The sequence below is a fragment of the Uloborus diversus genome, chromosome 6 (genome assembly GCF_026930045.1).
Source record: "Uloborus diversus isolate 005 chromosome 6, Udiv.v.3.1, whole genome shotgun sequence".
Classification (NCBI taxonomy): domain Eukaryota; kingdom Metazoa; phylum Arthropoda; class Arachnida; order Araneae; family Uloboridae; genus Uloborus; species Uloborus diversus.
This window is the reverse complement of record NC_072736.1, coordinates 37,572,395-37,587,611: the sequence shown is the minus strand read 5'-3', so window position 1 is coordinate 37,587,611 and position 15,217 is coordinate 37,572,395. Positions and strand designations below refer to the sequence as shown.

At 30.6% G+C, this 15,217-nt stretch overlaps 1 protein-coding gene across 1 annotated transcript in view; it reads left to right on the top strand.

Annotated features, from left to right (window-relative positions):
* Positions 1–15,217, top strand: part of LOC129225263 (glutamate receptor ionotropic, kainate 2-like) — a 78,697-nt gene that overhangs the window by 52,897 nt on the left and 10,583 nt on the right. Inside the window, exons 9-10 of the mRNA XM_054859846.1 lie at positions 4,307–4,505; positions 6,740–6,965. Coding sequence (XP_054715821.1) covers positions 4,307–4,505; positions 6,740–6,965 — 425 coding nt within the window. The remainder of the gene's footprint in view (positions 1–4,306; positions 4,506–6,739; positions 6,966–15,217) is intronic.

Below are 15,217 nucleotides of genomic sequence, written 5' to 3'. Positions count from 1 at the left end.
AACTCGAAGTTAACTTCTTTCAACTCGAAGTTTTTTACAAGATTACTCGAAATTTATTTCGAAAGAATGAAAAAAAAAAGAAAGAAAGAAGTGACTATGAGAGAATAATTATTTCAACTTCACTTGCAATTCCTGCACAATAGACCTTTAAAGCAAGAAGAGCACCTGTTGAGCCAATGTGCGATAAAAGACTTACACGTGCGAAAATGAGTTAGCTTGTTTTCTTTTGTTCTACTGTACTGTTTACACATTGACATGTTGCTGGACTGCGAATTTTCTTAAATTGTCATCATATTTTTAACTTTTCTAAATTGCTCTTCTTCATTTGAAAAAGAATATTCCTAAGCAGGTCTGTGAAGTGAGGATATCACGGGGGAGGGGGCACTTATGACACCCCTAAATTTTACAAACATACTAAAATTAGGCATTTTTGCTCGTATTTTGTCGTTTTTTTCTCGAACACAAAACCTTTGCTCCCCCCCCTCCCGGAAAATTTTGAAATGTCGGGCCTGTTCCCAATCGTACATTTTAAATTAAATTCTAGTATTCGTTGTAAAATATACACTATATTACGAGTGAAAAGAATGGCAATTGCTAACGTAAATTCCTATCCCCTCCCTCTAATCCCCATAAAGGGTCAAAAGGGGCAATGAATGACCCTTTCAAGTTTTGAGAAATAAATGTATTGGGGAGCGGTTTTTTTTTTTGCTTTTTGATTTAATTTAATGAGCAGAAATAATTCGCATGAAAATGAACATGTAAAATTAGAAATGAATGCTGCCTGCCATATATCATCAATCTTAGAACTGTCGTATCTAAAAAGGAAACCCCAGGAGATTTTCAATAAAAAAAATCTGAAAATTATTTGCAAAGTTTTCAAAAAAAAAAAAAAAGCGTTTGATAACATATATATAGAATTACTCATTAATATTAAAAAAATCATATGTTTTCTGTGTTTAGCTTAAATTTTTTATTACGCGTTATTTTTGATATGATATTTAAATACCAATAAGAAATGCTCTTCACCTTTGTAATACTATGTTTATTCAGCTTTTTTTCTCTTTATTCCTTCTTCTTTTGAAATTAAAATCGTCGTTAAATGACGTACACCCGATAATAAGTCGAGAAATCACTTATTCACAGATGCCAAAGCGCCAACGCTCACAATCACGCCAACGTGGAAACAAAAACAGGGGTAGCCAGTGGCGCCCTCTTTGTTGCCATGAGTTTCAGCGATTGCCACGGCCTTTGAGTATTCAGTGGGGCCATGCTCAATGATTTAAAATTTTTAACTGTTGCCATCTTATGTTTGTTAACAAATAAAATATTTATAATTAATTCAAGCAAGGCTTTTAAAATAACTTTCAATTTTCACTCTTTGTTTTGCTTTTGCAATAACTCAGACATTGGGATGGTCGTCTAGTTTTTGCATGTGTAATTTTGTTTTTGTTGGGAATATTGCTATTGTCAAGCATAAAAGTTTCGTGATGGCCACAACATACAAGTTTATGCTTCCCCTCAAGAAAGTTTCTAAAGTTTCCTTTTGATAGCCTTCCAATACAAAATCTGAGATGTTTATTGTATACATTGTTTATCTTTTTTTTATTCAGGAGAATTATTTAAAAACTTAACCTTCGAGAAATATTTTTTTTAACAAAAGACAAAAATCGATATTTATTCAAAAATCTTTCTGCAATTTTATCTTTTTCTAAATATTTATGTAACTTTTCATCGATACTGACATGCGTCACCCAACAATAAATCACACGCTTTAAGGTGCAGACAAGTTGCTGAAATATGCAAATCAATTCTTTGCTGTCGACATATTTCTCCCCGTTTATTTTACTCCGTATTTTTGATAAGCTGTCTTGGGACTAAAATTAGAATTTAAAAGAAGCGGAGATGTCAAGTGGTAGAAAAAAGATGCTGGAAGGGTGTTCTTCTGGAGTCATCCGGAAGCATTTTTCTTTTTCCGGCTTACCGTGACTTTGCGTATATTTTGTGTCACCATTGTTGTTCCCCTTCGGTAAATTTATTGAATATTTATGAACAGAGGTTTCGAGCCCTATGGCGGCTCGTATTTTTTGTTTTTCATTTTCTACTTTTGAAAGGTGAAAGCCTTAAGTTAAGCTTAGTAAAATGTGAGCGAGTTGAAAATACACGAATGGTCAACGATAATTTTGTTTTTAGTTATAATAATGAAGTGTCATCTAAGCAAAGACTGAAAATTCCAGTAACAGAATTATTTTTCAAGCTCATTATCTTAAAAGTGTTGCATGCAGTATCACTTGGGCTAAATCAGTTGCATGGAGTTTTGTATTAGCGAAGATTTAGTTTTTGTCAAAAGAAAAAAAAATGAAGAAGTATTACATTAGGGTCTTTTTATGTAGAAAACTATGCATCCAGTTGATAATCACTGCAAATATTAGTATTTTATATTTAGCAGCCATTGCTCTGGACGTTCCGATTCACAACTATCTGCGGGGTAAATGGAACACGACTAAAAATTGAAAAAATAAAATCTTTATTTTTTTACTTTTTAGTGGTGTTTTTTCTTCTTTTTTTGTTGCTATTATTTCTTTCTTTATTCATTTATTTATTAATATTTTTTGCACAAAAAATGCAAGAACAAAACAAGATCGAAGTTTCTAGGCCAAAAATAAAATTAAAATTAAATATTTAATTTTTGTTTTTATGTTCAAAGTTGAAGAAAAGTATTCAAAGTATTCCCATGCATCCCATTTTTTGGTGTGTGGTTTAAAACTAACTAAATACATTGAACTTATTTTCATTAATCGATTTACAACTCCCTTAAGTATAATTCAAGTAGCATTAATAAAAAAAGCGAGTCGTGTATTAGATATTTGCGTATCTGCTCAGAATCGTTTATTGTCTTAAGTTGCGACATAAATATACTCCACATATTTACTTATATATTATGTTACTAAAGAAATAAATTTAATATTTTATTTCACTAAAGTTCTATTTATAAGCAATCATAACAGACACATTTCAATTAAGTTGTTTAAAAAAGAAATTGTTCTATGCTTAACTTTTAAACAGTTACGTTTCTTCTTAAATGTTTTACATGCATGAAAGTCTGATTGAAACGAATCTTCAAAGTTAAACACAAATACTGAAGAATTATGGTCTCTTACTTCTGCAACATTAGAGAAATGCTAAGCGTGGAACAGTTTTCAGCAACTAGCCAGGCAACCATTCACGATAATTGAAACTCAAAATGTTTCCCAATAAAAACTGTTTGAATTTACAATATATTAATGAACTGATGCAAATGTAGTTTTAGTTAAAACTTGGTACTTATCACTTGGTTTAACATTTCAAAAGACCGTGATGCACCTACAGTTGAAGAGTACTGCTTTTATATTCCAGGAAAGATATTTTAAACCACCTGTAACTATATTTGACTATTCCTCAAAACAACTTTTGAAAACATTTTTGAACTTATTTTCATAACCTTATAAAGTATAATATTCTATTCAAAACGATAAAATTTCTCCCTGTGTCATACAACTTTTCTGTTTACATTCGAAATATTTTGTTAAAGAAAAAAAAAAACATCTTGAGAAAACCAATATATTTTCGGATGGAATCAATATTTTTCTTTTCACCATTTTCCCTAGCAAACAAAATGTTATTTTTCAATAGCAATATCAAAAGTCAGAACTTTATTGCGATAGTCAGAGACATTCAAGTCAATGATTATTTTTTATGAAAAAAGAGTAAAATAATCATTAAAAAATTCATTCTTCTTCTTCTGTTTACTATTTTTTTATTTAAAAAATCTATGTCAATAAAGTGGTTAGATTATTTTTTTCATTATAAAATGAATGGCTACGCGGAAGAACGATCAAAGTCCATTTTTCTAAAAAAATCTGGTTAACCTTCAGGAACACGTAGATTATTACAGACAGTATTCGAGAGAAATATTATTCAGGCAAGAATCATCATAGTAAGTGAGTTTTAACAGGGAAAAATGAGGCTAACTTAGAAACGATTCGAGATTTCAAGTTCAAAAACGTAATGAGGGAAATTTGAGCATGGTGGACTATGATCATTCTTCCCCGTGGCCCTTCAAATGTAACAAATTGTTTGTATGTATAGGTAAAAACCATTTTTTGAAAATATTTTCTCTAAAATGCATTAAATTACACAAGTTTTTTTTACAATGCACCGCAGTTTAATATCGTTTAATATTCTCGGTATAAACTTTTAGATACCCATTTTTCTTTTGAAAAATAATTTGGTTCCTTCTGGTATCACTTCAGTTTTTTTTTCTTTTTAGGGCAACATCAACTCGAGTTGTTGCAGCAACTTGGTGGTTTTTTACGTTAATTATGATATCCTCGTATACAGCAAACCTAGCAGCTTTTCTGACAGTTGAAAGGATGAAATCTCCTATTGAAAGTGCCGACGACCTTGCAAAACAAACGAGAATACATTATGGTTGTGTTGCATCAGGGTCTACAAAGGCGTTTTTCAAGGTAAAGTTTTTGTTCCTGAAATGTTTGTAATTTTGGTGCTCCCTACGTTTCGCCAACACGAAATTTATTCCCCTTCTGTTTTTCAGTTTTAACCTTAGCTTTTAATATATTTTTAGGGGGCAGGAAATTTGTGAAGAGGGTAAACAGTTTTTTTTCCGTTAGAAAAGTTAAAAAAATAATATTTAACGTTCTAACTATCCAATAACTACCGGTTTAGACAAAATAACCAGTTTAAGAAAATTAGTTACCTGAGTTAAAATTTTAATTGCTGTTATTCAGAAAAAAAAAAACATTGTGATAGAGCATTTTGAATGTGGGAACATTTTGTAATTTATTTTTATCTACAAATAAAAAGGTATATTTCATATATTTATAGAAGTTAGTAGAACTAATTCACATGTTATGGAGGTGGCTATTTATGTGAAGCATATCTATAAATAATGTGAGGTACATTTTTCTCGTAGTATAATGTTCCTTCGCATTCAGAAGTTAAAAAAAAAAAAAAATATACGTTACCTGTGATTACCTTTAATAAACATGAATAAATTAACTTCATAAAAAATATAAATGATCAACTTATGCTGGCATTTAAGTTGTCTGGCACCGAACTGGGAATCGAAGACCAGACACGAAGTAAGCATTGTTCCAGCTCATGCAACGACCCAGGAGGTGGAATTAAAGTACAAACTTGTCTTAAAGGCGTGTCACACGCACAAACTACGGATTCAGGTCTGTAAATTGAGCTGGCTATTCCTTACGCTCCGAACTGTTATCCTCAAGATCGCCCTCAACAATCTCAGCCGTGCATTATTATACTCAAGTTTGTTACCTCTATCACTAGCACATGCGAAGACTTATGGACAAAGGACCTCATCCGGATATCTCACACCTGAACGGACACATATGTGTGACCATCGAGTGAGATGCCAGAAGAAACCACGGTTCCATTTCCTTTATTATATTGCCTTTCGAAATTGATGGATTGGTGGTTTATGGTGCGTTGCTCTCCTAAGATAATATTTTACCCATTATCGACATCCATGAACTTAAAACTGGTCTCATCTGGAAAGAGCACAGAAGGGAATTTTTTGTTTAGTCCAGGAAATGTGTTCTCTTCCCCCTGTAAAGTCATCGCTCTCCATTATCTATTGAGAGGGACACACAACTAATTGCCTTGCCTGAAAATCATTGTGTGTAAGTTTTTGCACCGTAGTAGCGGAAATTCTACTATGCTACAGAGTGTCCTTCAACAAGCTGCGGCATAGTAGTGATTCCTCTTTTTCGGGGAAAATAGACTGAAAAAAAAAATCTTTTGCAGTGTTAAAGCACGTAGTTGAAATGAAAAAAATAAATCTTCTGGACATAGAATCGAACTTGATATATCAAAGTCGCTGGCCTATACTGCCATGCCAAGCACAAACGCTGCTCAGCTCAAAATGAGAAACTGCTATTTAAAATTTTAGACCTGTATACGTTTTATTCAGATTCTACTGTTTTAGATTTTTTGAAAAATATTTTTCATACACAAATGACCATAGAACATTGTAAAGGTAAAAATATGTTGTAAAGAACCATCTCGTGACAATAGCTCAATTTTGATAAAAAATGTTGATACGACATTTTTGCTTAGCACGGTCGCATGCTGAGCGACACTATGAGACGTCAAGCAGCATAAGCCTGTTACAGACTCATTTTCATCTACTAGACTGACCGCGATCTTGAATAATCGAGCCCAAAGTGTTTCCAAACACTAATAGTCTCTACTAATTACTTTTTTCAAAATTTCAAAAACAGTTGAAAATCAACAGTATTTACACACGAAGTTACAAAAGTTTAATATTTTTCTCCAGATCATTCTATCCGTTATTTTCCATAGATCAAAAGGGTTAGCTGTCGATTTGCACACTAAGCTTTTTCAAAGTCGTTATTTTCATTCATGAAACTATAAATTCCATTTAACTGCCATTTTTTATGATGAACTTTGGAGGCCATGCTGTACCCTAAAGTTTGGAGGCGAGTGTAAATTAGTTTCAGAAGTATACTTATATGATTAAAAAGGCATTTTTATTTGAAATATATTACCTTAAACTCAAAAATAGTTGCCAAAAAAAATCGAGTTTTTATCCCTTTATATGAATGAAGAAAAGTATCCAAAATCCAGTACTTTCATAAAATATACTGTATTGTCAAAAATAGTTTCTGACTTTCGTCACTAAACTACTATTTTACTCCAGAATTCTGAGATTCCTGTTTACGAAAAGATGTGGTCTTTTATGGAGGGTGCAAGGCCATCGGTTTTCACGCCATCCAATGCAGAAGGGGTTCAAAGGGTTCTTCAAGGAAACTACGCTTTCCTCATGGAATCCACTTCCATTGAGTACGAAACACAAAGGAACTGCGAGCTCACTCAGATTGGAGGACTTCTGGACACAAAAGGATATGGGTTCGCTACGCCGCAAGGTAATGGTGTTTCTGAAATACTTTTATTTCTTCACTAAAGAAATGCGGAAATATTGTGTTACGAATTTCACATAATATATCTATATAGTTTTAAAACTTGCTTTGGGAAGTTTTGGGTATGCTTCGGCAACAGGCTGATTTCTATTAGGCCATGAACTTAATTGTCAAAAATTTGCTTACATTCAAACCTCTTTATGTGCTGTCTTTTTTTGTGCGATGGTTTTTTTTTTTTTTGTTTTTTTGTTTGTTTTTTTTTTTGTGCGGTTTGTGAAAATTATTTATAAAACGAGCGGAAGTTAACAATAAAACGAGTGTGAGGTAGTATATTCAAGTTACGACAGGGACATCTCGATGAGAAGTCACTGTGACCTCCAAAAACGTTTTTTATTGGGAAAAATTCTCGGGAGTCGGCAAAATTATCATCACTTCGTTTATTTTGATTTCGTTTACGTACACCATTTTGATTTATTTTCTACGTCAGACTTTTTTATGCGGTCCCTGTCCATCGCATAAAAAGAGGTTTGGGTGTATTTTGAATGTCTTGGTATCTAATACTTGGTGCCTTAAATGTTCGGAAATTCCATTTTATATCCTAAGTAAAGAAAACAGATAAATATAGCTTTTAAAGTTATATTCTGTCAATGTAAGCAGCACAATCGTTAAAAGTACAACAAAAAACACAATCGTTACAATGTTTCTTAAATAAAATTAAATAAATAAATTTAAAGTATTTCATATTAAGTGCGTATACGATTTTTTTTTTTTGTAACCCCATAAACTATTGCCTTCCAAGCTACTTATATAGCAACATATACAGTGGCTCCCAAAAGTGTTCGTACACTTTGAAATTTTTTAGTACAACCAAAATAACTCGAAACTGAATTCGAATATGAAGTCCAATATTTTTTCACATCATTCCTATGTCATTCTAAATACAACCCATTGGTTTTTTCAAATTATCGACGGATCTTCTTTTTGAAATGGGTCAGAAAACGAAGAGACAGAGAAATAAGACGCCACAAAAGTCATCGTACACTCAAATATTTTCGAATAAATTCATGATTAAAATTATCATATGCCGTTTTATTAATATTTTTGCATTGTGTTGACCCTTATAAGTCATTTGGCTTTAACTTTTTGTTTATTTATTCCTTAATATCGTGCTTATTGCTATAAAATTGCTGGTATTCGTAAAAAACCGCAAACACCATTCAAAATTCGAATTTGTTTCCCACAGTAGTGGTAAATTGGCTTGAAATGACTCCAAATTAGTTAATTTATTTGTTTGTATAGTAGAGTACTTGATAAAATGCTTTAAAGAAAGGATACGGAGCAAAAACAAGGTAAGAAAAGGTCAACCGGAAAAGTTGAGAAAGCGTGATCGGAGATTTAAAGTTGAAAAAATTATGAAAAATACAGATTTTACTGCTATAAAAGTTTCTACAGAGTTAAAAGAAAAATTTTACGTTTAAATTTCACCTAAAATTTTTTGCCAAGTTCTCTGATTAGCTGGATTAAATGGGATCTCTTCCCGCAGAAATTTTCTTGGTCGCGCGAAAAACAGAAAGCTGACGCTTTTCGTCGCAAAATCAAGGATAAATAAGCTCAAAAACGTTTTAGAATTACGTCTTACTTACAGATAAAAATGAATTCAACATTTTTGGTTAAATTGTTGCACAATTGTTAGTAGAAGAAAAAATTAGGAACTTAGTCTTAAGAACTTAGTTGGATCAGTTAATCACTACGGTGGAGGTGTTCTAGGGTGAGGGTGCATATCAGCGTCAGGACTTTGTAGTTTGGAATTTTTTGATGAAAAATTGAATCATGCTGTTCCTTTAAATATTTTAAAAACCAATTTTGAACTCTTAGTCAAAAATTTGGTTATTGGAAACAACTTTGTTTTTTATCAAGATAACGATATGAAGCACACGGTTTTCAACATTTGCGTCTAATGCCTCGAAAATTGTCCTAAAATTCAGAAAATACCCCCTCCATCTCCAGATTTGAACTTAATGTAACGTATTTAGAGATATCTATAGGCTAGATTACGAAAATACGGCTTTAAAACGAAAATAGAGCTAGAAACAGTAAGACTCGAAGTGTGGTTGAACACTTACTCAGAAATTACGCAAAAAAAAAAAAAAAAAAAAAGAATGAAATCTATTCCCAGACGTTTAAAAGATCTTATGAATACTGTATTATATTCTACTAATTAATAACTTAATAAAAAGTTAGATAATTCAATAATATATAGACATTTTATAAAGTGTACGAAGACTTTTGTGACATAAAATTTCCGGCACTTTTTGGTTTTTGATTTTTAAAAAATTAAGTTTTAATATTTTTTAAAAACTTTTCATGTAGTTTTGTTAAAAATTGATCATAGATCTTATAATTAAATACCTAGTCCGAAATATTAATTCTAACCAATAGATTGGGGCCTATTTCGTTGAAAGTCGTAGGTGTACGAAGACTTTTGGGAGCCACTGTATCATATATTCGGTTTTATAACTACCAAATCGAATGAACGTTACGTGCTCTCGACCTCATTTCTAAATGTCCTGGTGCTTATATATTGATTTCCGATACTAACCTAAACAGGAATGCTCTGAAACACAAGAAATCAACCTAAGGGTCCTCTTTCGGTGGTATCACTATTTCCCTGAAACTACTAAATCGTCTAGCAAAGCAAAATCTAGAATATCGTTATCTTAGCAAAATCGATATTTTCGTCCCAATAGCACTTACGCACGTATATTTTGGGAATATTTCGAATCGCATATTCTCTTTCTTGGGAAGTTTTCTGATGCTAACTCCTATTTCAAAACTTACTGCAAAGTACGACATCAAGAACTCATTCATTATTTTGAAACATATAAAAATCTAAAGAAATGTATATTTAGCACATTTTATACAATTGCAAGGTGCTTTAGGTTCTTACTAGAATTAAAGTGAAATAATTATTATGTAAGTGTACGGTTACAATCATCTAATAACAAAGTTATTAAGTTAAATTTCAACATGTTTAAAGACGTTTTTATTTTATATAAGTATCCATGAAACTAATTCATAAAAATCTTGGAGTAATCTTTAATTATCAGTATATAGTAAGAAGCATAAATAATTACAGTCAATTAAGGTAGGAGAGTCTGGGGCAAAGGGAAATAGTTAAGATGTTTGAGCTTTTTCAAAATGGACACATATGTCTTTGTTTAAGAAATTACAATGCATAAAGAAATAACATTGTATTTTAAAATAAAACTTGAATTGAAACATAATTTTTTATTCAATTACGTTTTCAAAATAAAATGAATTTTTTTTTCGTTTTTTTTTTTTTTGTTCCATGAGACAAAGTGCAAAACGAATTATTTATCAAATGAAATATGTTCTATATGATTGTTAAAAATATATTTTAACAAATTAATGAGCAAATAAAAGGATAATTCAAAAAATGAAAATATAATGAAACAATAAAATAATAATAAAAAAAAATCAATTAATTAATACATGGGAAAAATTAATTAATAAATTGAATAATGAGTGAATAAGAAAATAAGTGAATAAATGAATTAATTAAATGAAGATAGGGGAGGGTGACCCAAAGCGGGTAGGCCTTTGTATGCCCCTCCCCCGTTGATGTGTATGCGGCGATTCATACGTATGTCGCGTTTACATGAACACCCCCGAGTTTTTATCCCTCCCAGCGAAGCAGCTCCCAGCGTGCTTTTGGCAAAGCGGAGTCGGGCAAAGCGGATATAGGATTTAATCATGTATTTACTTTTTATTTCTTGATTCGTGTGCTGACTTAGATTTTCGATTTCAATAGGATAAGTATAACTTGTTATACTTATCCTATTGAAGTATAATAAGTTATACTTATCCTATTGAAATCGAATAATAATAATAAACAAACATGAACAATAAATTGATTAGAATTCCTATAAGTTATTTTTAGGATGCAATTAAATAGAATATTAGTTAATCAGTTATTTCTTTATGTTTTATAAACAAATGTTTTGAGTGTAAATTGTAGTACAACTGTTTTATATATTTTTATATAAGGGCGGATAACTAGTCAACTATTTTAATCATTTATAACTTCATAGTTGATTGGCAAATGTGCCAAACCACAATTAGGTAAGCTTTCCCGCTTTGGGCTCCCTGCTAGGGCAATGCGAATTTTTCACATGTTTGTAAAAATGGACAATAAATAAATATTAAGTTTGAAATAATACAAAAATAACTTTTTATTTTGATGTTCAAGAACCCTGTTCGGAAATAAAACCAAAATCGTTGCTATAAAAATCCAAAAACTACAATTTTTGAGCGTTCTTCAAAAACCTACCAGCTTTGGGCCACCCTCCCCTAATTATAAAATGAAGGAATGTAAATAAATAAAAAAGGTGTTCTTTGTAACACCGAAACACGTGTCTGAAGTAATTTGCAATTTTTGTGCTTCAAAACGTTGTTTAATTGATTTATTTAATACGTAAGTGATTTTGTAAATGATTGAATTAGTAAATGAAATGAACTATTTCGCTTTGCTCCACATCACTCGACTAATTATAAACTATATTAAAAATACAAATAAGCTTAATACTAATAAAACTAAAAATTGCACCGACTATTAGAAGGTTCCAATTAATATTTAAAATGTTAATAACAATAACTTTATCATTTAATAAAATCAAAATAATTTTTGACTTACAACAAAATATTACGATTTGACTATAGTTTTTTGAAAATTGCTTGTATTATCATATGCTGTGATTTTCAGAGTTAATTTTTCTTGAATGGAATATACTATATATGTTATTACATAGTTAAAATAGTACCAGGTAATTGGAGCTAAAAGCAGTGTAAATAATTTATCATTTCACTTTGCCCAGCTTTTTCATCTTGCCCCGCATTCCCCTACCTTTTTCCCCACATCATTTTTAACCATTAGCTGATTTTTGAAACTATTTAACACTAATCATAATATCTATTTACCATTTCTATCAGAAATTACTATTGAGGCAGTACCGACACAAATATCCGTATGCAATTACTATTTGCAAATTACTGGAAATGTTAACAGCAGGTCATGATTACCTTAATAACAGTGTAGTTAATGAACCAACTCTAATCATTCAACGTGTCAATTAAAGCTTTGTGATTTAGTAGTTGAAGTTTCTGATGTTGTGTTCCCTGTATAGAGAGAGTTAAATGCTTATGCAATTTGAAGCGTTTTCGCTAGTAGCTGAATCATAATTCATTTCTTGCTTGTTGATATATTTAACATAAGAGAGAACATTTTGTAGTCAGCAAATGTTTTTTGCTGACTACAAAATGTTCTACTACATTTCAATATTTTTTTGCTTTGCCTACATTTTAAAAAATAGTAATACATCGCGGACTGCCCCCAAGTGATTGTTTCGTGTTTCTAAAAGTTTTACTTTGGGAAAAGTGTCATTGTATGTTTTCATAATTTTTTTTATTCATGCAAAAAAGGACAATAGTGAATCGAAATATATTTAAAAGTATACCATTATGTATAAAGTAATAAAAAAAATAATGATTTTTGCAATAAGAAATGAGCGGAGTTGTAATAATTCATGAAAGAAACTGATAATAAATTGTAACATTAAAATAAATGTAAGAACCTATTTATTATAGGAGTCAAAATAAAAATGTTAAATATATTCTTATTGAACTTATTTAAATGTATTTGGGTTCAGGAGTTTTGAAGTTAGATATAATTTAAACAGTAAGAATATTTATAATTGACGACTCTAGAAGTTAAAAGGTAAAAATTAAATAAGCGCGTACAAAGCATATTCAAATCGATAGAAATGACCAATTAAAACAATAAATAATAATAATAATAAAGTACTTTAAAGATTGTTTTTGAAAAGAGGAATGCAACAGTAATATTAGTAGGTTAAACAAAGTCAATATTTTTTTAACTTTGTTTATACATACAAAAAAAAAAAAAAAGAAAAGAAAAGAAACGAAAATGCTTAATTATTGAGAACATGACATTTTCCACATCACCATAAAAAAATAAACCACACCAGAATAAACAAAGGAAGCAAAGATAAGCTTATATTTAATGTCGGCAAAAAATTAGTTAAATGATAATAATAATAAATTAAACGAAAAAGGAATTAATAAAATAAACACTAGAGGCTTGCTGCATAAAATTAGTTGAAATAAATAATAATCTGCATCAATTCCCCATTATAAGTCCATACTTTCCATATATTTATTTATTTATATATATGTCTTGTTCAAATTTCGCAACTCAATTTTCAGTCATTTTCTGCGATTGGATTCTCTTGTAATTTGGTATGCGACCTCAGAACAGATAACAATTCAATATTTATTAATCAATTTAATAATAAATAAACCAATAACTAGAAGTCTATTTAAATTTTAACCATCATTTTTGAATAAATCGTCTAATATGAGGAAGAAAAAATGCTCGCACAAATTTGAATTAAACATCCATAGAAATTCCTGATTTGTTAGCGTCAGATAAAATTTGTTCCAATATTCCAAGGTAGTCAGAACGTGAGTTGTAAACTATTTTAACGGTTTGTCCCCAGTTTCGCCGATGCTTCAAATTTCCGCTCTCTCTTTAATATATCAAAAGGTATGATTAAATCTGAAAAACGGGGGGGGGGGGGGAGAAATGTCGGCGAAACTGGAGCAACACCATTTTAACAAACTGTATTCTAAAGTGTAGGTAAACCTTCAATTGAAAGTTCATTGTTGATCACGATTATTGTTGAACAATGCTTTTATTAAAATGTATATCAAATTCGTAAAGCAATATAAATACTGCAGTAGGTCATATTCCTATGGTGAAAACAAAATGTATTAACTAATTATTTAATAAAAAGTAACTAAAATATTTTCTTTGTTGATCAAGTAGGAATTGGTTTTAATTTATTTTTATATTTCTTGTTAGGGTTTATCTCCTCAGAAATTATTGTTCAAAAACTTTAAAATGCTAAACAACAGTAAATCTTTATATTTTCTTGAATTTCAATCTTTAAGGCATTTTTTTCGTTTGCATTTATATGTAGACAAATCAAACATATAAGCAGACATTTTAATAAATATTCAAAGTACTTGAATAGTTTCTGTTGCAAGATGTAAGCCAAGTTTGAGAATGAAAATCTTTCCTCCTTGTTGATAGGACGAAATATGGTAAAAACCTTTTTAAGGTTAGAATCGATAAATTCTGGGGAGCAGTGTAAAACGTTCTAAAATTCCAACGCTCTGGTTATAGATTTTCGATAACCAACAACTTCGATACAAGGAAAATCAAAGTGCTTCATACTCGCTATATTTGCGGTAATTGGCGGATTGACTTAAATGTTGGATAAACAGAGTCAAAAGTAGTGTTAGCATTAGAGATAGCCTTAATTAAATTACTGAAAGTTCTTGACATGCTTTGTTAAACAAATATGAAAAATTGGAAATTGTGGTTTGTAATTAAGTTTCAGGCTTCTTTTGGTGCAAAATATAATTAAAATAGTTTTAAAAAAGATGTTTGTTCTCAAAAATAAATGAAAAACAGTGCACAAAAGAAACAAAAAAATAATGCTTTTAATTTATTATTTTATACACAGCTATATACAGAACTAGAAGCCCCCCGCCAAGGTATGACGGGTGAAAATTGCTTCTACAGATGAACGAATTAATTGCCTGTTTCGTAATATTTTGATAGTTGAAATTTTAACCCTAACTCCCGTGGATTAATGCTAAACTCTAGAACAAAGCGTTCATTGTTGACCACTTTTTCCGTTTCTTCATTCTCCTAAAATGACAGTCTTACGAGTAAAACAGTTAAGTTCATGGATCAAGTTTAGCCTTGCCAAAACAAACAACAAACCATTTCCCTACAATGTCAAAATATGTCATTAAATTATACGTGACTTTCCGAAATTTTGGTGCTTCAACATCGAAAAAATGTCTTCACGCAGTTTCATTGTTGATGACTTCAGAGCGTCCTTGATCAGTAATTTTGACTGTTGAATATATATACCATTTGTGCAATATGAACAAATTTCGAAAATTTCAAATGTCAACATCTACGTTTTTCTTTTTCCAACTGATTCATAATTGTTTGTTAAGTTATAAGAAGTTGTTTTCTTATTCAAAAACACTATAAAATTTTTAATTGTTGAAATGATTGGAGAATAAATCCATATTTTTATATCACTTTATTTAGGTAATGTGAACTTCAACGTTTTGTAAAA